The sequence below is a fragment of the Protopterus annectens genome, chromosome 7.part0 (assembly GCF_019279795.1).
Source record: "Protopterus annectens isolate FY-2018-M chromosome 7.part0, PAN1.0, whole genome shotgun sequence".
NCBI lineage: Eukaryota > Metazoa > Chordata > Ceratodontiformes > Protopteridae > Protopterus > Protopterus annectens.
In genome coordinates, this window is record NC_056739.1 from 852,944,696 (window position 1) to 852,967,553 (window position 22,858).

Genomic DNA, 22,858 nt, shown 5'->3' on the forward strand with positions numbered 1-22,858 from the left:
CTCGAGTAACCTGCACGCGCGGCCTCAACCAGGTCTGTGACCTCAGTAGGACTTGTTGGCAGGACAGATTTGTGTCCCAGAGACTCCACTCATCTGTGGACTATAGGGGTGGCCAAGGCTCTTGTCACTGCTACAGTGACTTTTTAGGCAGTGTTCCAAAGACCAGATTACCACCACAACAGCTACAAACAAATGCAAACTGAGAGTCATGCTGCTCAACATCTAAATCTCAAAATGCACTTGATCGAAGCACTCCTTTAAAATGGAGAACATCGACATTTGTGCTGTAACAGAGACCTGGTTCAAGGCAGCAGAAAGCACCCCTGCACTACCAGGCTATAACTCATTCCACACCTTTTGGCTTCAAAACTTGGACCGAAGCTCCAAAGGTGGTGGGGTTTCCATATTCATAAAGGAGGCACACACCTCCAGACTGGTAGCCCAACATAATGCATCAGAGATACTTCAGGTGCAGCTAACATTGGGCAAGACAGCGATTCAGGTCGTAGCTTGTTATAGGTCCCCAACCATGTCCCAATACACTCACTCCACATTCCTAAGCACCCTGTAGAATATTAGGGTCTAACCTAACACAGTCATACTGGGAGACTTCAACTATCCCTCCATTAACTGGAAAAACTACTCGTGTACCAATACAATTGCCCAACATTCCCTGGAATTCATCAATTCCAATGCCCTGGACCAGCTCGTCCTTACCCCCAACTAGAGGTAGCAACATCGTTAACCTGGTCATTACTAACATGGGTGTCCACTGCACTACACCAATAGTAAACTCCTCCCCGGTTAGATCTGACCACAAATTAATCACCTTGGAAATCCACATCCCTCCCACCCACCCCCACCCCCGCAAAGGTAACAACTATGAAAAACTTCTCCAAAGCTAACTTTGGGCTCCGAAGAACAGAGGTGGCTAACTTCACGGCATCCATGCAAATGGAGAATAGTTGCATGACTGCCGAATCATATACCAATGCACTGTACAAACACATACACATATGCATGGATCTCACCATAACCAATAGCACCAAGACGCTCTCCTCCAAAAAAAGGAAGGCAATCTGGTGGCCCCCTGCCATAAACAAACTTTATAACAGGAGGAGGAAACTGATGCGGAATAAGGTGAAGTCCCAAGACTGGAAAAACTCCCTTATCAGCCTCAACAAAAAGTTGAGATCCCTCATAAAATCCTCTAAAGCTGACTATGAAAAAAGAATTGCAGCAGATAGTAAAGACAACCACAAGGCCTTCTACAGCTATGTAAAGAACCTCCATGGCAATACCCAGATTTGCTCTGAGCTACTACACAATGGTACCTCCCATAGAGTCAATAGATAACGCCAACATACTGCCCAACAGATTCAGTGCCAACTTTTCCCCTTTCTCCCTCCAAAGGACCAATCACAATACCAGCAGATTGCCAGGCACCCAGTATTACTGCTGCAGGAGGGGGAGTATCAATATTAGTCAAAGATACCCACACCTCCAGGCTGGTGGCACAGCACGAAGCATCAGAGACTATCCATGTGCAACTAACAGTGGGTAAAACTGCCTTCCAGTTTATAGCCTGCTACAGACCACCCTCCCAAACCCAGGAACCCCACTCGGCCTTCCTGAGAACACTGGAAAATATGAAGGTCTCTCCAAACACCATTATATTGGGCGACTTCAACTACCCTAACATAGACTGGGAGCATTACTCTAGCTCCAACACCCTAGCCCGAAGGTTCCTAGAATTTATAAACTCAAATGCTATGGAATAACTTGTTGCCACTCCCACAAGAGGGGAAAACATACTGGACCTGATCATCACCAACATGGGGACTCTATGTCCCAGACCAGAAGTGTATCCCTCACTGGTAAGATCAGATCATAAACTAATCTCACTAGATATTCACATCCCGACCCCAGCCCCTGCCCAGAAAACCACAGTGAAAAACTTCTCTAAAGCAAATCTCACACTCCTCAAAACCGAGGTGGAATCCTTCAAAGCCCCCGGGCCTGTGGAAAATACAGCCCAGACCGCAGAATCCTTTATAAACGCATTCTATGAACACCTTCACGAATGCATGGATCATGTAATCCCAAATAAAACCAAGACCCAATCCTCCAAAGTTAGGCGTCCTGTCTGGTGGACCCCAGCCATAAACAAACTATACAATAGAAGGAGGAAGCTACTACATGATAGAGCAAAATCCCAAAAAGGGAAGGCATCTTTGATCAGTATTGGCAAAAAACTACGGGCACTCAAAATTATCTAAGGCCAGCTTTGAGAGAAAAATTGCACAGGACACCAAGGATAATCACAAGGCTTTCTTTAGTTATATTAGGAACCTGGGTGGGAATTCCCAGATATGCTCAGAATTAGTCCAAAATGACAAAAAATACACCGAACCCACAGACATTGCCAACATCCTAGCTGACGGGTTCAGCTCAAACTTCTCCCCCCCCCTTCCCCACCAAAAGGGCAAATATCTATCCCAGCAGAGTGCTGCCCCCCTGACATCTCAGATGCTCAGGTAAGAGCCGCCCTCTCCAAAGCAAAAAACACAGCATCAATGGGACCAGACGGTGTCCCGGGCTGCATCCTACATGAACTCCAAGAAGAACTAAACCTAAACATAAAACTACTGTTCAATCTCAGCCTTACTACAGGATATGTACCCAAAGAGTGGCGTACAGTAACAGTGGTCCCTCTCCACAAAGGTGGTGCCTCAATGGATCCTGGAAACCATCGCCCCATAAGCCTGACTAGCTTGGTCTGCAAAGCTATGGAAAGGATCATCATGGACCTCATAAATAAAGATATTGGGGACCTACAGACACTGGATCCTACCCAGTTCGGCTTTGTTAAGGGCAGATCCTGCCTCTTAAACCTGGTCGATTTCTTTGAAACAGTCACCAAGGCCATTGACGAGGGGAAGGTGGTCCACACAGCCTACCTGGACCTTGCAAAAGCCTTCGATACAATACCCCACTCGGGCATTATAGACAAGCTCACCAGCTTAAATATAAACCCCTATATCACTAGATGGGTTGCAAACTGGCTCAAGGACAGAACCCACATGGTTAGAATTACTGGAGCCATGTCAGACTCCAAATCAGTTACAAGTGGCGTCCCACAAGGCTCAGTCCTGGGACCTCTCTTGTTCGGTATATATTTCTCGGAGGTACAGGCTAACACGGAAGGACTGTGGCTGACCAAGTTCGCAGATGACTGCAAACTGGGCGCCATAATAGACTCTCCAGCCGACACAAGCATCCTACAAAAGGGCCTCATAGAAACAGACAACTGGTGCCAGAGCCATGGCCTCAAGCTAAACGCCAAAAAGTGTATAGTCATCCCCTTTGGCAAAAACAAAGTGCCCACAAATTACCACACAGGTGGTAATTCATGAAGTACGGAAGTAGTAATTAGGGACCTGGGGACCCAAGTTGATAGCAATCTCTCATTTGACAACCACGTGGCCAAAGTGGTTAGAAAAACATTTTATATAGCCCACCTAATCATGAAAGGATTCACATCTAGATCAGGGGAGGTCATCGTGCCTCTTTACTCATCCCTCATCAGGCCCATAATTGAGAACAATGCCCCTTTTGGGATGTACCTTACCAGACACCTGCAGCAACTGGAAAGACCCCAAAAGTACCTCACCAAGAGGATCAAAGGGCTTAAACAGATGCCATATGCTGCCCGGTTAAAGACACTCCAGCTCTACTCAGTGGCATACCGCCTGCTCAGAGGCGATCTGTGCCTGACGTATAAAGCCATGTCCAACCCGGAATTAATGGACATGCTACACCTCAGAAAATCCAAATCCCATCGAGCTACGCGCTCGAGAGACTTGAACCTCAGCACTGAAATAAATAGGACATGCTGGAGGGACAGATTCATAACCCAGAGGCTCCCTTCACTCTGGAATAAAATCCCAGTCCAGGTTAGGCAGAGTCCCTCATTGACTCTCTTCAAGAGGAATCTTGATGAGTGGATGGGAGATAGTAGGTTTACCCCGGGTATCACTTCCGTGTCACTGTTAGACAGAGGCACAGTATGTTAACCTCGAAAAAGGGCTTAGCAAAATTCATTTAAAATGGGTGGCGAAAGCCAAACACACTCTGGCTAGGCTTATAAATGCCCTACGGCAGATAGCCTAGTATGAACCTATGAACAGGTTAAAACAGCACTGTCCAAAGCCAAGAATACAGCTTCTATGGGACCTGACAATATCCCTGGCTGTGTTCTACATGAACTAGAGTTAACTGGCACCTCACCTATGTGCCCTGTTCAATCACAGCCTCAGCTCAGGTTTTGCCCATACCGAATGGCGCACTGCTATACTCAACCCTCTTCACAAAGGAGGAGCAACTACAGACTCTGGGAACTTTTGCCCCATTAGCCTGACAAGTCTGATATGCAAAGCTATGCAAAACATCATCATGAACCTAACAAACAAGGATATATAGAATCTTCAAACTCTGGATCCCACACAGTTTGATTTTGTGAAGGATAGATCATGCCTGCTCAACTTGGTTGACTTCTTTGAGTCAGTCACCAGAGCTGTGGATGAAGGCAAGGTGGTTCATACAGCTTACCTTGATATGGCCAAGGCCTTTGGTAACATCCCCAGCTCAGGAATCATAGAAAAACTCACTAAGCTAGGCATCAACCCCTACATCACTAGGTAGGTTGGAAGCTGGCTCACAAATAGAACCCAGTGTGAAGTCAGACTGCCGACCAGTCACGAGTGGAGTCTCACAGGGATCGTTCCTGGGTCTTCTCCTCTTTGGTATCTACTTCTCAGAAGTTCAGTCCAACACGAAGGGACTCTGGCTGACAAAGTTTATAGACGATTGCAAGTTGGGAGCCATTAACTCCACAAGTGATGCTGACATCCTACAGAAAGGCCTCACTGAGACCAATGACTGGTGTCAGAGCCATGGCCTTAAGCTCAATGCCAAAAAATGTGGGTTATTCCCTTTGAGAAAAACCCAGTTCCCATGAACTACCACATCGATGGTAGTCCACTGAACACAGGCGGCGTTATAAGAGATCTGGGAATACAGGTTGACAGCAACAACCTCTCTTTTGACCACCACACTGCCACTGTGGTCAGAAAGTCCTATGTGGCACATCTCATCACTACTGGTTTTGCATCCAGGAAGAAAGAGGTCATTGTCTCCCTCTACTCTTCCCTCATTAGGCCAATCATAGAGTACAATGCCTCATTTGGCATGCACCTCACTAGACACCTGCAACAACTGGAGAGGCCACAAAAGTACCTCACAAAGAGGATCCTAGGCCTTAAACACTTGTCCTACATGGACAGACTCAAAACACTCCATCTATTCTCTGACCTTATATCGCCTACTTAGAGGTGATCTCTGCTTAACTTATAAAAGCCATGTCCGACCCACCTCTGTTAGAAATGCTACATCTAAAGAAATCCCAATCCCTCCGCACCACATGCTCTAGAGACCTCAACCTCATTAACACCATCAACAGAACGTGCTGGAGGGACAGGTTCATAACCCAGAGACTGCCCATGCTATGAAATAGACTTCCCATACATGTCAAACAGAGCACCTCACAGGCCCTCTTCAAGAGGAATCTTGATGAGTGGATGGGAAATAGAAAATTCACCCCGGGGATCACTTCATTGGCTCTACTCGACAGAGGCATTGAAAACTAAGGTCGGGTGGCACAATGCCAAGGTAATCCTATGGGCTAGGCTTGTAAAGGCTCCAGGGCCATTAGCCTAGTACACACCTATGAACAGACTTCCTCTCCATGTCAAGCTGAGTACCTTATTACCCCCTTTTAAGCACAACCAGGATAACTGGATGGGAAACAGAAAATGCATCTCTGGGATTCCACCGATGTCCCTGCCGGACAGGGGCATCGGGTGCCTAAACATGAGCTAAACTCTTGGCTAGGCTTACAAGTGACGCAGGGCCAATAGCCTAGTACGTTCATATGATAAAGAAACTCTATTTACAGCAGATTTTTTTCTCGCAAGAAATAACTGCAGACAAAACATTACTTATACTTACACAATTAGTCAGAATAAACTTTAACGCAAGAGTCTAACAATTGAAAATTCTGAAAAATGAAGGTTGCAGAAGTATACTCCTTTTTGCCCATACTTATCAATAACTTTCACATCCATATAAGAAGGAATAGGGTTGGAATTAACTAAATCTTAGCCACAAAAGGACCATCAAAAAGCTACAGCTGCCGAGTCAGGTTTGGGAAGTATACACAGACTTAAAAGACTGAGGAACTTTACACATTCTAGCTCCCTTTTTAGAAGCAGCTGGCTATCAAGAAAATTTCAGACAATGGCACACACATTTTCCAAATATGAAAGATCTGGAGCAATAGGTAAAGTTCTGGAAATTATGTAACAGCTCATAGTATTTTCTGAGGGACTGAGAAACCATTGTGTTCTCCCTTTGAAAACACTGGCACTTTCTCAAAACAGAGACACACAGACACACTCAGAAACGGAGCTCTCCTCCCAGTCTAAATCAGAAATCTGGGAGGAAAATTATGTACTTTCATCTTCCAGTCGAGATTCATAAACTTTAATCTCTTCAGGAAGAGAGGTATCCCTCTTTCTTTTACCAGAAACCAACTTACAAGGATGAATAGCATGAACTAAACCCTGAACCAGACACAGTAAACTATGCCTGTTTAAAGAAATTTGAGGGAGTACATGGATGTTTAGTTTTTGGTTTCTTTCTGGCAGACAAAAATGGGACCAACAGTGTTATTAACGTCATCAGCAGCTTCTACAGGGATGGGTACACCATTATGACTTAACAGGGAAGACTTCCCGGTTACCTCCCTCCAAACCAATAAGAACAGCTCTCCCTTACCCAGTAAAGGGACACCAAAAACTGCTGTGGATGTGGCTCATCTCTGGTACATAATGTCTGTAGGTGCTACACCAGAGGGTTCCAGCATAAAAGATAAGTGGTTAGAGGAACAAACGAAGGTCAGAGAAGATTCACCTACCTGATGCTGCGGCAAAGGGATAGCTTGCCGTAGTGGCAAAAGCTGTCTGCTTAGCTTTTCTGACTGGGAGGGCTGACCGTGGGACAGGTAGTTTGTTCCATCGTCAAACCAAAAATGGTGCCACTTTCCCAGAAAAAAAAAAAAAAAAGCAGCAGCAAGTACCAGTACAATGTATGTCTTTAAAAGTCCTGTTTTTCTTCAAACGCACACACAAGCACTTTACTTCACTTATTGGGATTGGCAAGTGTTTTAAACATGATTTCGCCTCAGAAAAAAAAAGGTTTTCAATTACTTTAATAAACTTTTAAACTGACCTGTCTCATTTAAAAATACAATGCAGTCGCATGACATTCCATTAAAACACAGAACAAAGTATTAATAAACAACTTTTAAAATTTATTTTTTTTTCCCCAAAGGGAACTTACCTGCCCAGCAAATCAGCAACACAAGCTAACTATCAACCCTCAAAAGCCTCACAGGAGCGTATTCTTTGACAGCAGGGAAGCTCTGAAGGGGTTGACACCCAAACCTGTTAAGTCAGCCCAGCTCAAGCCGATTGATGGTTTGGGCATGTGGAAGGTGCCCTGAAGCTTTGGAAGCTGGCCAGCTGTTATATCTCATGCAGGATAAAACCTGTATAACTAAGACTACTGCAGCACTGATCAATATAAACAACATCTATTAATCTGGCAGTAGGAATGCCATTTTTGAAGACTAGAGATGTCCAATTACTGCTCAAGTTAAATCTGAGATTGTTCACAAACTCCATTTAAAAAATATCCCCTCATCATACTCAGCATCTCCCATCATGTGTCAATCTACTGATAAGTAGTTGACACAAGTAAACAATCATCTGCAAACTCAGGAGAGCCTGTGGGGGGGGGGGGGACTCTTCTGCTTGTTGGAGCAACTGCTTTTTCCAGCCCACATGACCTCAAAACGTTTTGTAATCAAATTTGTAAACAGGAGGCATTTTATTTTTGGGAGGAAGGGACAGAGTCCCACTGTGGCATGTAGCCTAAAAACAAGCCTCAGTGAGATATCTGTCCCTGAACAATGACTGGAGTACTTCTTCCCACAATGTAGGAGTTGGAATACCCAAAGCTGGATACAAGTCCTGTGCTGGCACATACGAAAATGGCCAAAGGATCACAGGCTTGTCATTGGTGTCTGGAAACTGTTATCACATCTTTGGAGTTTTACCTGAAGACCCACGTCTGGTATATAGCAGCTGAGTCAGCTGTGCATATAGACTAACTGTTCCACTTTTAAGACATACAATGGACTGACATACTAGAAAAGGAAGTTCAGCTGTGCCACTGGGGTGTTAGAGCTTTGGAACTCTGAATGGAAAGCAGGATTTTAACCCACATATTTCCCACAAACAAGGTTCTAACTGCAGCAGTCATCCTTATGATGAACATCTCTCTTTCCCTTAGAAATGGCTACAGTAAACAAATTGGAAAGCCAGAGTAAATCACCTTCAGATGGCACACACTGACTAGCTAGTCTGTCTTTCACATTAGAAACGGAAGAACAGCAAAATATGTATACTCAACCAACATAAAGCAATACACCAGCTAAGTCACAGACAAATACATGAAAAAAGTATGGTGTATACTGCAGAATATGACAGATGACATAATACCATCATCAAGCTGAAATACCAAAACATAGTCTCATGCAGCCATTCCAATTCTCATAAAAAACTGCATGGGAAAATAAGAGAACTCGACTTGATGTAAATGGATGACCTGTGAAGACAACCCCTCCCAATGAAAATCCAAACTCTGACAGGACAAAGTGAGTCAATCTCCAGGCCAAAGTTCAGACATGTGGGACATAATCCATAAAAGTGATCAACTCCACAGATGCTCTCCTGACCTAGAGAGCAAGGGGAATAATCCACAGCCAAGTCTCAACCTCATATCCATCGCAAGATAAGGAAATAAAAATAACTCACTTTGTTTAAAGAATGAAGGCTGCCACAGATGAGAAGACTTGGAAGAGAAGTTACGCATGGACTACCAAATAACCTCACCAACCCTTAGCTTCTTTTCATTCTTCTGACCAAAATCTTTGGTCAAATAATCTGGCCAGTCCCTGAACTGGTCCCCACCATCAATGCCCACTGTTTCTGGCTGGTTAAGTCCAAGCTTCTCTGATGGATGCCATCAGAGGCTGAAAGACTAGAAGCAGTGAGAGCAATCAATGTTATAATGTGGTCTCAAAAAGACCGTCCTGGTAGTGGCACTGTTTCATGACAAGGTAACTGCAAGTATATTTAAGGTATACGGTTTTGGGGTACCATATGAAGAAATGTTCCAATGGCTTAAAAGCAACACATTCAAACTGTTTGAATTACAATGAACTGGGGTTCCTGGACATCCATTTCCTTTAGTTACAGTACACAGGCGCCATAGGAGGGACAAACAGGTTGTGCTCCCCCAGACAAGAATTTTTGTAACAACGATAATAATAATAATACTCTGTTATTTTTCCAAAGGTTTCATCTCTTAAGAGATTATATTTGTTAGGAGATGCCCACACACTACTGCCACAAGGCAGGGCAAAGAAAGTTAAGCTGGGAAAGTGGATGCTTTCTAATCCTCAATACTGAGGGAGGTGGTTCTAGAAGCATGTTGGAATATCAGTTCACACAGGCCAGACAGAGAAACAATACAACCCTTCTTAATGGGTGAGGGGTTGGATGAGTGCAGTTATAAGGCCCAAAGTTAACAAAACAAATAAGTAAAAGGAGATTCATCTGGTAAAAAAAAAAAAAAACCTTCCCATTTACCTTTTCTATTAAATTTAAAATGTTCCTTCACTTTATTGGTTACTTCATTAACTTTTTAAACACCAGTATCAAGATAGCAATCAGGATGATGCCCGAGCCCAATAAGAATAGTTGGCATTCTCATACAAAGTTAAGCCAGGAATGTCAGATATGCAGTCACTAGTTCCCTGGTCTCATGTAAACTATGCCAACTCAATTCTTTTGTCAATCAAGCAACTGTTCAAAGCACAAATGTTTAATATTAGTGTTAAAACTATTTTTATGACTGAACGAAAAACCTGCAAGAAACTGAACATACCACTGGCAAGCCATGACAATCCCATCCAAACCTCCGGTCCACATGGAACCCACTCTGATGAGCAAACCGTGTAACTATATCTTTGATTGTACCAGCCAAGATATGACCATAATGAGGAAGTCCTGTTGCAAATGGAGGCCCATCATAAAAGGTATATCTAAAATACAAGACAATATGTTATGACAAACTATAATTGTCACAGCTGTATCTAACTTTCTGTAAGCAATCAGTTAAAAGATAAGTTCTCCATATACGAGGAGGTCATCTTACCCTAAACACACAGGCATAGGTAAAGTGCAACACAGCCAACTTGCATCAACTATAAAAAAGTGACAACTACAAAGTAAGCAAACATTTCTAGCAAATTACATCTTGCAACCTAAAAAAAGAAAGAAAAACTGGTCACATGTAATGATTGGGAGTTGTACCTTTGATGCTAGCAACCTGTGCTTGGGGACCTGACCTGTGCTTGGGGACCTGACCTCTGCTCCTACAGACAAGTGGAAACAAGAGAAGCACCCCCAGAGCTGCAAATTAAGGATAAGGTTTAAACCACAATGAGGATGACCTCTTACAACGTGCCTTGTGAGTCAGTGAGACAAAAGTACAGTTTTGTACCTACCATAAATGTAGATGTTCGAAGATCCACATTGCTGCAGTCCTTACACTTGGGTAGTCCGCTGTCCTCGGTCGGCCCGAATATCAAAGTATAAGGCTGACGTCGGTCAAGGCGCATTTGACTGACATCAGGACGTCAGGGTACAAATGCGCATGACCGACGTCATATCCTCAGTCTTTTCTTGCCCCAGATGTCAGAAGACCCTAAAAATAAAGGTCAAAAACCAAAAGACAGCAAACAAACAACCAACCACCCTTGCACTAATTATATGTACAATATATACAATATACACAATATTTACAACCCAACCCACACAACCACCTCTAACTACAGAGGGGAAGGAGGGAGGATAAATTGGACTGCAGCAATGTGGATCTTCGAACATCTACATTTATGGTAGGTACAAAACTGTACTATGTTCTTCATCTCACATTGCTGCAGTCCTTACACTTGGGTAGAATACCAAAGCAGAGGTAAGGGAGGATGGCCAAACTACAAGGAAGCAGGAGCTGCCAAAATGCCCTGCAAAACAGCAGTGGCAAAACCAGCCCTGGATTTAGAGTAAAGTGGCAGGTGATAATGCCTAGAGAAAGTATGCACTGAACTCCAAGTAGCTGCCTCCAAAATATCCTTGGTTGCCACTCCCCTCAAAAATGCTGTCGAAGTGGCAGTAGCCCTAGTGGAATGAGGCCTAATCCCAGCTGGAATCTCCTTGCCATGATGGGAATAACAGAAAGCAATGCAAAACCCAATCCACTTAGAAATAGTTTGTTTTGACACAGGCTTGCCCTGAGAACTCAAAGCAAAAGAAACAAACAACTGCTGAGACTGCCTGAACCCTTTAGTTCTGTCCAAATAATATCGCAACTGCCTGTGTACATCTAAAGTATGCAAAATCTTTTCCCCTTTATTTTGGGGATTTGCATAAAAAGTAGGCAAATGAATAGTTTGGTTTAAAGCCACACTAGAAACCACCTTAGGCATAAAGGAAGGATTAGTACGCAAAGATACCCTATCCTTATGGAAAATCAAGAAAGGCTCAACCGCCATAAGGGCCTGTAATTCAGAAACCCTTCTTGCAGAGGTAATGGCCAACAAAAAGGCAGTCTTCCATGATAAATATTTCAACTCAGAAGTAGCTGCAGGCTCAAAAGGTTGTAGAGTGAGTTTCTCCAACACAAAATTGAGATCCCAAGCAGGAGTAGGAGCTCTTCGTGGGGGTCTTATATTCTTTGCCCCTCTAAGAAATTGCTTGAACAAAGGATGAGAAAACAATGGAGGGTCACATTCATAGTGAGCTGAAATTGCTGCAGCATGAACCTTAATAGAAGAGAAGGACAAACCTTTGTCCAGTAACTCAGTAAGATATTGAAGAGCCACACTTAAATTAGGCTCAGAAACATCAAAATCCTTTGCTGCACTCCAAAATAAAAATCTCTTCCATTTATCTGCGTACACTTTCCTTGTACTAGACCTTCTAGCTTCCAAAATCACATTCAAAACTTGTTGTGGAAGTTGAGACCCTCTATGGTTCAAAACAGAATATGCCAGGCTGTTAGGTGAAGAGAGTGAAGTTTGACATTGAGCAAATGGCTGTCCTCCTGCGACAACAGGTGTGGAATCGAAGGCAAAGGCCATGAAGGCTTCCGTACCAGACTTCTCAGTAATGGGTACCAGTGCTGTCGAGGCCAATCTGGAGCTATTAAAATCATCCTTGGCTTGTCCTGTCTGACCTTTAGAAGTACCTTTGGGAGGAGAGGCAGAGGTGGAAAGGCATACACATGAAGATTGCTCCAATTGAAAGAAAGAGCATCCACTTTCCAAGCTGTGGGATGAAACCTTTTTGTGCAAAACTTTGGCAGCTGATGGTTTAGTGGAGAAGCGAACAGATCTATGTCTGGAGTTCCCCATGACACTGTCAATTTCTGAAATACATGAGGATCCAATTTCCACTCGTGGGGATCCATAATTCGTCTGCTCAACACATCTGCTAAGGAGTTCTGTGCTCCTGGCAGAAACCTTGCCTGAAGATTGAGCTGTAAACTGAGAGCAGTCTCCCACAAAATCATTGCTTGCCTGCATAGAGGATAAGAATCGTTCCCCTTGCTTGTTGATGTACCACATGACAGTTGTGTTGTCTGTTAGAATCAACACCTGCCCTGGAAGAAGTAAATCCTTGAAAGCTATCAATGCAAACTGGACTGCTAACATCTCCTTCAGGTTGATATGTAGATGTTGTAGTCTGGCAGGCCACTTGTCTTGTATCCACTTTCCATTTAGATGAGCTCCCCAAGCTTTGTCTGAGGCATCTGTCGTTAAAATCTGACTCGCCTCTGGCCGGGTCACAGAGAGTCCCTTGTTTAGGTGACATTCCTCTGCCCACCCCAAAAATTCCTTCTGAATGCAAGGTATGATTTGAATGACAGTGTCTTGTTCCTCGCAGTGCTGTGTCCATACATTTTGAGATACCATTGCAGCTTCCTCATATGCAGTTTGGCATTGGGAAGCACCAGAATACAAGATGCCATGAACCCTAAGGCTTGAAGGACTGTCCTTGCAGTCAGCCCGGACTGATGAGATAGTTGATGGAAGTAAAGGGAAAGACTCTTTTGTTTGTCCGGGGTTAAAAAGGCCATCTGGGATGCTGTATTCAGTCTTACACCCAGAAAGCACATGTCCTGAGAGGGTACTAGACTGGACTTTATTTCGTTCACAGAATACCCCAGGCATCTTAGCACTGCTATCACATATTCCAAATGATAAAGAAGCTCTTCCCTTCCTTGAGCCAGAATCAGGCAGTCATCCAAATAAGGATAGATCTGTATTCCTTTTAGCCTGAAGAAAGCTATCACTGGAGCCAGAACTTTCGTGAACACTCTGGGCGCAGTAGATAAGCCAAAGGGCAATGCAGAGAACTGATAGTGAGAAGTCCCAGCTCGAAAACGCAGATACTTCCTGCAACTTAGTCTGATAGGAACATGAAGGTAGCCTCCTTGAGATCCAAAGTTACCATCCAATGATCTTTGCCCAGCAGAGGTAAAAGCTGTTGTAACGTCAACATTTTGAACTTGGGAATGTCCAGATAAGTGTTGAGGATAGATAAATCCAAAATTGGTCTCCACGTGTTCCCCTTCTTTGGTACTAGGAACAGGCGAGAATAAAATCCTAGGCCCACTTCTGGCATAGGGACCGGCTGTATGGCCCCTAGTTGAAGTAACAGAGAAATTTGCTTGTGAGCCTCTATTCTTTGTTGAGGAGGAACGTCTGGCATGCCTCTGAAAGGAGGCAAGGTATGGAAATAAAACCTGTAACCTTGGTGTATGATATCCAATACCCATCTGTCTTGGGTAATTAATCTCCAATTTTCTTTGAAAAGTGCCAACCTTCCTCCCAAAGGTGCTGCCAGACGAGAAGGCTCTGGCAGCTGAAAAGGTAGGTCATTGGGTCTGTTTACGAAAGGACTGACCCCTGCCCTCACCTGAAGACTGTGCAGGAGAACTCCCTGTTCTAGGCCTGAAAGAGCCCTGAGCTCTGCCCCTACCTCGTCTAGATCTACCCCTAGACTGGGAATCATAAGAAGGATACGTCCACCCTTTAGCAGGCCAATTCCTACTAAACTTTGGAGGCTGAACCTGCAAAAAATCTTTAACAGTCTGCATAGACTTAGCCTTGTCTTCCATTTTCTTTAAAACTGCCTCAACAGGAGAACCAAACACATCAGATTGTAAAGGAGCATCTAAAATCCTTGTTTTAACATGGTCAGATAAATTTTGATCCCTCAGCCAGGCGTGCCTGCGAAGAACTGACCCAGTGGCAGCCACCCTAGACGAGGCCTGTACAGCATCAAAACCACATTGCAAAGAATGCTTACCCACCTGTTCAGAAACATGTACTAAATCTTGTAACTCTTTACAATCAATACCTTCCGCCAGAGCATCAACCTTAGACTTCAACTGTGAAAGGAGATAGTTTTGGTATTTTAACATGTGAAACTGGCAATTCAAAGCCCTCATAGCTAGAGTGGAAGAAGTATAAACTTTCTTTCCCCATCTATCCAAGGCCCTGGCTTCTTTATCTGCAGGAACCGGATTCTTGACAACAGAAGCCTTAACACCTTTAGGCCCCTGGCTAACAGTTTCTGGGTCTGCCCTCGGACTCTTAAGAAGATACTTATGAACTTCAGGCACCCTGTAATACCTATCCGGTTTAACAGGAGCAGGAGGCAAAGAATCAGGATTAAGAGAAGCCTCTGTAAAAACATCTTCCACTACATCCAAAACAGGAGGTATAGCCAAAGGCCTATGTTGGGGTAAAAACAAAAATTCCCTAAGCCTTTTCCTGGAATCAGAGAAGTCCTGACCTTCCCACTTAAAATGCTCCCTCATGGAATGAAGAGTTTCTGAAAAAGAAAAATCCTCAGGAGGAGAAGCAGAAGGAGTAGAATCATCCACATCAGAATCAGAATAAGGAGAGTACTCCTGCAAGTCTTCAGCCGAAGACTCTGAAACATCCGAAGCCTGCTCAAAACTCCCTAGCTCAGGCTCCACCCTAGGTCTCTTATCAGGAGGGGGCAAAGAACCCCTAATCAGAGTAATCAAATCTTCTGCCATTTTAAGCATATGCTTCTTGGGCACAGTTCCAGAAGAACTAGGGGTGACACCAACTGAAGCTAAACCTGGCCTGCCTCTAGGAGAAGCCTTGGAAACAGAAGGAGAGGGCCTAACCACCCTAGGCAGGGAGGGGAGTATAGTAACCTGAGAAGCCCCATCACCCTGGCCTGCCTCCTGAGAGGCCACATCCTGCAATAACAAGGTCTCTCCCTGGGATCCCAAAGAAACCTCCGGTGGAACCACCGGCTCCACCGACACCTCTAAAGAACCGGCGTCCGGTACGGACGGTTCTTCTAGCCTAGGCTTCACTGCTTTGTCCTTGCGCTTCTTGAAGAAGCGGGCGTCGGAGCATCCGATGGCATTTTGTAATTGCACCGCTTCCCAAAGACTAACCTGGCACAATCTAATCTCCTCTTTATAGTGCGCTTATTAAATCTAGCACAAGAGCGACACCCAACAACGCCGTGCTCAGGCCCTAAACAAGGAATACACAAAGTATGATAGTCTCTATGCGGTATCTGTTTCCCACAAGAAATACAATTATTCACTTTTTCTGACATCCGGTAAACCACTGAGGCAAGAAAAAACCAAAATATTCCCCAACGGGGTACTTAGCCAACTTTGACTCGGTCTGAAACTCCGAAAACAAAAAATTTCAGAACGCCAACTGGCACTTGCAATACTGCTTCTGCATCGGACCATGCGGCAAAAAAGACAGAGGATATGACGTCGGTCATGCGCATTTGTACCCTGACGTCCTGATGTCAGTCAAATGTGCCTTGACCGACATCAGCCTTATACTTTGATATTCGGGCCGACCGAGGACAGCGGACTACCCAAGTGTAAGGACTGCAGCAATGTGAGATGAAGAACATCGTGAGGCTACGAGATAAAGTATGAAAGTAATAACATATCAATGTACATCTTTAACTCTTTAGCTGTAGAGAAAATACAATTGTATAAATGATTTACCATAATTGTTAATGTTCAAGGTGGTTGCAGTACTAAGTCTTGGGGTTTCCTGGTATGCAGAAGCTGGAGGCCAGCCTGAATACCAGAATTTTTCACCATCCTCCAGTCAGCAAAAGCCCTTGAAGTCTTATGTCAGAACTCCTGCGACAGAAAGTATCGTCAAAGAGCACTAGCCTCAGGACTTTATCGAAGATTCGAGGGGGTCGGATGTTCCTCAGGCAGAATACAACCTGCCCCATTGGCAGCAAGTGCAAATTTGTATTTGTTTAGAATACCAAGAGGAGACAAGGAAGGGGATGGTGGCTAGGTATGGTACCCAACCACAGGGGAAGCAGAGAAGAGGGAAAGTAGGGAAAAAAAAGGGTACAGAAACAATGGTCAACGTTAAACACCTATAATTAAGTTATATAATCTACACAACTGCACTATGCCCATCACAATCAGTTTTGTAGCACTAACTCTTGGGAGGAATCCCAAAGCTTTTCTACTGAAAAGGCTGGAGTGCCTTCAGTGTACAGCAGATGCTAACATGTCTCTGCTCTGGACATAGCTCCAAGGTGGTAATGTTTTGGGGAAATTCTGAACAGAAGTCCAAGCTGCTGTTTTTTTACTATGGCCTGTGTAGGTATCCCTTTTAGAAATGATAAAAATATGTATGTTTATACCCTTGTAGGAAAAGGCCAGACTTTGCCAGTAATTTATTCACCATGGTGAGTAACAAAATGCAGTACAGATGACTATCCACTTAGAGGTCATCCGTTTCTAACTGATTTTCCCTGCTTGCCATCTGCAAATGCCAGCAAAACTGGTCAGATCTATTTGAAATTTAGTTCTGTGCAGGCAGAATCTTTGTTGTCCTTGTACTGGTAAAGAGTGAAGAATTCCCTCTTCCTTGTGCAGACTGGAAAAGAATACAAGATGATAAACCGCTCAATTCATGATGACTTCCACTACCACCTTAGGAAAGCAGGAAGGGGTAATTCCCAAGGTTACTTTGTCCCTGTGAGAAATTAAACAGGGCTCTTTGCATATCAGAGCTTGCTCAGACTTTTGCCTGGCTGTGGAGAATGCCAGCAGCATGGCAATTTTCCATGTAAGCCATAAATATGGGTGGTGCTGAGGCTGCTAGCTCAGAAGGTGGTTGTGTTAGTTTTTGTAGCTCATAATTTAGGTCTCAAGTGGATGGCCTAAGATGCAAGATCCCTTTTAGGAACCATTTAATGTGGGGATTCAGGGATGAGCATATGCAGGAAGGTTTACACGTAGGCAAGCAGATACAGTAAAAACATGCACTTTGACAGAGTAAGATGCACCTTTTTGTCTTGCATCATACAGAAAACCTTTTTTTCTTAATTTGCTTTCTGCCCTCATTTAATTTTGCTAACTATATTCTGCTATACCCTGAAAAGGCTTGCTAGATGGAATCAATAACCAATCATCCAAGTTGTCAATTTGAGTGTCTTCAGGTTGGGATGAATGACAGACCTCTTGTTCTGGGTTAGAAGGTCCCTAAAGGAGAGGAATTGTAATTATTCTCCCATTGTTGAGGTTTCGGAGGAGGAAAAAAAAACATGCTGCCTTGGTTAGTAAGGAGCTATTCAGTATCATCTTTGGTCTGTCCATCCACACTTTCTGCACCACTCTGTGGATAAGGGGTTCTGGAAAAAAGCATAAAAGAAAGAGGTCTGTTCAGCTGGTGGAGGAGTTTGCTCTCCACGCCCATCTCTGGGGACTCCTTGAACAAGTCTTGCTGACCTGCCAGCTTTCTGGCAAAAAAGGTCCATCTCTGCCACACCCCCATTTCGGTCTCAGGTCTAAAAAAAAAAATTCTATTCAGCATGCATTTGTTGGGATCTAGGAGAGATCTACTTTAAACCAGCAGGCTGACTTGACCCAGAACGTATGATGGCATGAAAAATCAGTCGGTTACTAACGCACTAGTCCTAGCTCCACTGCTAACCCGCATAGGATAAGTAGGTACTAGGCTAGCTGTCCTAGTGGACCACTTAAAACCTAGCCATTTCCCTTAGTGATAATCAAACCCTGTACCCCTTGTTGATGAGATAAGCACCTTACCCATTATACCACCCCCCCCCAGGAATTAGTTCCCCCAGATTGCTTATATGCCACATTACTGTGGTACTGCCTGTTAGCATCTTTATTGCTCCTGGTACCAAGTCTTCCTTGGAATAACATCTTTATTGCTCCTGGTACAAGGCTACTATAACTGCCATCATCTCCTTTATATTGATGCACTGAGCTGCCGTGTGCCTGTCTCATGTCCCCATGACCCTGGACTGTCCCAGATGTGCTCCTAGAGCCACATCCAAGCTGTATTTGGTTAAGCTTCAGATTGTTTCTGGGGGTGGAAGGGAGATCCTGTGTTGGCTTTCCCAGTGAAGAGTACTGCTGTTCCCAAAAAGTGACAGTGCTGGCACCAGCAATTTAATAAGAACCCAGCAGTGAGCTTGTGTACAATTTTGCCAGCAGTACCATCAAGCCACATGAAGCCATGTACCCCAGGATCCTCAGAAATTCCATTGCTGTAAAAGTCAGCTGACTGCAGAGAAGTGTGAAGTACCTGGAGAGGAACAAAGCTATGTCCTCTGGTAGAAAGGCCCTCTAGGTATGCGATCAAGAAAGCAACCTTTGTGCTGTGTGCCACTTGTGACATGTGGACACTGCAGGTGAAGACTACTCTCTGAAAACAATCTTTTGTTATTTGCATGGTTGTCAGAAGTTATGCTGGGGATGTTGTCCAAATCAAGCAATCATCCAAGTACAAGCAAATATGGATCACTTTGGTTCTGCAAAATACAGTAATTGGTGCCAGACATTTGATAAATACCCTGTAAAATTGTTAAGACTTATCTCCTCTGAAAGACCTTCAAATTCAGTGTCACCATCCAAGCCCCTGGGATGAAAAGCTAGAGATTTTTATAGGTTCATATGCAAGTACTACCCTAGCTGCCCTTGTGGGACATTTTAAGTCTAGCCTGTGCTAGAAATAACATAACCCATTTGGTTAGAGACTGGTCTTACCCATCCCATGCTCAATAATTATGTATTAGCCCCAACGAAAACAAATGGAGCATACCATAGATAAATTTGAGGGGACCCGTGCATTGGATAAAGCATTTAAAAGCTGCCTGTGTCTATTAATAGTATGGGGGTAATCCTGAGGTAAATTTTCTGCTTCCCATCCATAGATCCAAGTTGCTTCTGAATATGGACAGGGATGAATTTTGCTTTCTATAGATGGGGAGTCTGTTCCAGAGCAGCATTATCCTCTGCAAGATATACCTATTCCTCCCAAAAATTTTATTGATGTTGCAGAAGAGGTATAGATCCCTAGACGGAGCACTTCTGACACCATTTAACTTGCTGATGTGCACTAAATTCATCAGTACTGGGTCAGACGATGTCTCGTTTGCCAGACAGGAGTCACCTCTTAGCAGTCTGTAGCATACTAAGTATGTTGACAGGGCTTCGAGTCTGTCCATCTAGGACATGCTTCTTAGGCCTTGTATCCTTTTAGCAAAGGATTCTGTGGACGCTCCAGTTATTGGTATGTACCTGTCCATACACATGCTAAGGGGCATTATATTCAATGACTGGCCTAATGAGGGCAGAGTAAAGGGGGACGATGACATCTCTAGATCTAAGCACAATCCCTTTGTTTATAAGTTGTGTAATACAGGGGAACTTTCGTATAAGACACATTGGTCAAATTTAGGTCACTGTTCACATAAGTTCTCAAATCCCAATACAATTAGGTCAACTCTTAGGGGAGTATTGACAGAAGGGCAGTTCCCTGGGATAGATTACTTCCCAAAGAATAAAATAATGCATTTAGTTTCAGTCCATGATTTTGACACCAGTTATTTACTTGGAGCAAACCCTCCTGCAGGACCTCCAGGTCATTTAGGGATTCAGTGATTGTGCCTAGTTTGCAGTCATCTACACAGTTAGCCAGAGCCCTTTGGTATTGGCTTTTACTTCAGAAAAGCAAATGCCAAGCAAAAGAGGTCTCAACACAAAACCCTGGGGGACTCCGCTTGTGATTGGTTTCTTTTGTAGGGATGACATTTTGTATTTGGATACTACCAGTAATTAGTTGAGGCTTGCATGGTCCAGGTTAGTTCTCCAGGTTCCTTCTTTTCTGGGAACAAACAAGAGGCATGAATAGAATCCTGTGCCTCCCTCTCCTAGAGAACTGGATGAATGGAACCCTGCTGCAACAGATCCACTTAGAGTAATAGAACTGGCTTCCTTTGCTGTTTTTGGAAGAGGGGGGTTACCTAGGAAGAGCAGAGCCTTCCAAAACTGTAGGGAGTGACTCCTTCTGATATTTACTACTCGTTTGTTCTGTGTAACCTGCTCATAGTGACTGAAAGATGCTCATCTCCTTCCCAGAAAGTAAGGAAGAGAGGCACTAAGCATAGTCACAGCTGCTTCCTGCTATAGGTAAGGTCCTTAGAAGCCCCTAGGTCTTTACAGTGGCCAGCCTGCCACTTTCTTTGATACATAGGCCTTTATTTTTTTATTTAGGGGCAAAAGGTCAGGACTTGCTAAGTTTGTTTTCTCTGGGGTAGGGGAAAGTAGAATACAGTAACTGATTTTGTTTCCTCTTGCTGTCCAGTCTCTACCACTTTTTCAGCTGGGGGTCCATTAAGAGATGCTCCTTATATAGTGCAACATCTAAGAAATCTGCTTTAATATTGTCTGATATGGGGTTGTGTCCTCAGCCAGGCGTCTCATTACAGACCCTGTGGCAGCCACTCTTCATGAAACATTAGTGCATCATAGCCACATTCAAGCGAGTGTTGCACACTTGGAAACCTACACTGTACAATTCCTATATGCCCTTCTGGAGGCCCTTATCTTGTGTCCCCCACCTTAGTTTTAATTTGTTCTTGAACAGCATGTGGAACTAGCAGTACATAGCTCTCAAGGTGGAAGAGGTGTAGATATTTTTGCCAGATCAGTTTAAGAGTATACTCTCAATGTCATTTGGCAAAGGCGTCTTGGATGAATGACCTTGTGGTGGACTTCTTCAGAAACTTTACAGCTGGATCTGCCACTGGGTTCCTATAGGGATAATTGTGGGACTCTAGCACCCTATCAAAGGAATCAAGCTTTGAGGACATGGTCTAATTGGGCTACAATGGCAGGTCAGTAAACACATTATCTACGACTTTATGGACTGGAGGTAAAGCAGAGTAACCTGGCAAATCTGTGGAGGGGGTTGGGGTGGTGAATTCCTAGCCTGCTTGCCTGCCACTCCAATTGTAGGCAGAGGCTTAAAGAATGGAAAGCAGGGAGTCAGTGCAACGAAAGACAGTCTTCAACTACCCAAGCTGATGATGGTAGCCCTAGTCCTCAGAAGCAAAGTTGTCAACAAGTATAAGCTAAAGTGGTGCAGATAATCCCTGCAGTAATGCAGGTGCTACTGTCACCATCACAGTCAGGTTTACTGCCACACCAGTAAACACTCCCCATAGCTTCTATCCTACAATAAGCAACGCAGCTAACAGGGTGTGTACAGAGTAGCTACTGGTCCAGGGGCAAAGAAGAATGCCACGGAAGACATCAAACTTGGTGAGGGAAGCTAGATTTGCCTGGATCAAAGAACAGGGGTATACCACCACCACAATGAGCTGATGGCTGGATATGAGCAGGGGTATAACAAACCTTCATACCCACTTAAGATGACTGCTCCTTTGAACATTTCAGAGTGTGTACAGAGTAGCTACTGGTCCAGGGGCAAAGAAGAATGCCACAACAGACTTCAAACTTGGTGAGGGAAGCCAGATTTGCCTGGATCAAAGAACAGGGGTGTACCACCACCACAATGAGCTGATGGCTGGATATGAGCAGGGGTATAACACAACCTTCATACCCACTTAGATGACTGCTCCTTTGAACATTCACACTGCAGTTTATTGGGTACATACTTACAGGGGATTCACAGGCAGGGTCCAACTGCAGGAGGTCTAAATGGTTAGGTAGGCACAGGGGTATAGTACAAGGCTATTAGGGCTTCAAAAGCAGTTGTAAAAAAACTCACTTAAAATGTTGTGGAAGATAAACATTTTTACACTTGAGAATGAAACTACAACCAGAAAATCCTTTATCTTCCCTTAAATTATTAGCCTAAATATCTTTTGTTATTAGTGATAGACTAAACTAGCAACACCTCCAGTAAAGACTGATCCATCATAGCAGAAAAGCCAGTTGGATCAAGCAACTCTTGCAAACATTCTTTTCTGATCACAGTTAAAATCTGCCTGCCCAAGTGATGGTTCATCAGGCTGGGGGTGATCAAATCAACTACTGCTGGACAAACACAGCAGCCTGAAAGACTAAGGTCGCTGTGGGAACACCTAAGGACAGTCCGATTTTATGGTAGGCAAGTCTCCTTTGTTGCCTGGTTTCCTTCATCATGCTACATAAGCGAAGTTAGACATGAAAGAATTTTCCACGTACTCCATAGGACCTCAGCCTCTTAAAAAGGGCCTGC

General features: G+C 44.1%; 1 protein-coding gene across 2 annotated transcripts in view; it reads right to left on the bottom strand.

Moving 5' to 3' along the window:
- IARS1 (isoleucyl-tRNA synthetase 1) overlaps positions 1-22,858 on the bottom strand; it is a 1,809,950-nt gene that overhangs the window by 1,727,927 nt on the left and 59,165 nt on the right. For both annotated transcript variants that reach the window (XM_044077404.1, XM_044077403.1), the window contains one exon: positions 10,135-10,291. In XM_044077404.1, the coding sequence (XP_043933339.1) occupies positions 10,135-10,291 (157 nt within the window). The remainder of the gene's footprint in view (positions 1-10,134; positions 10,292-22,858) is intronic.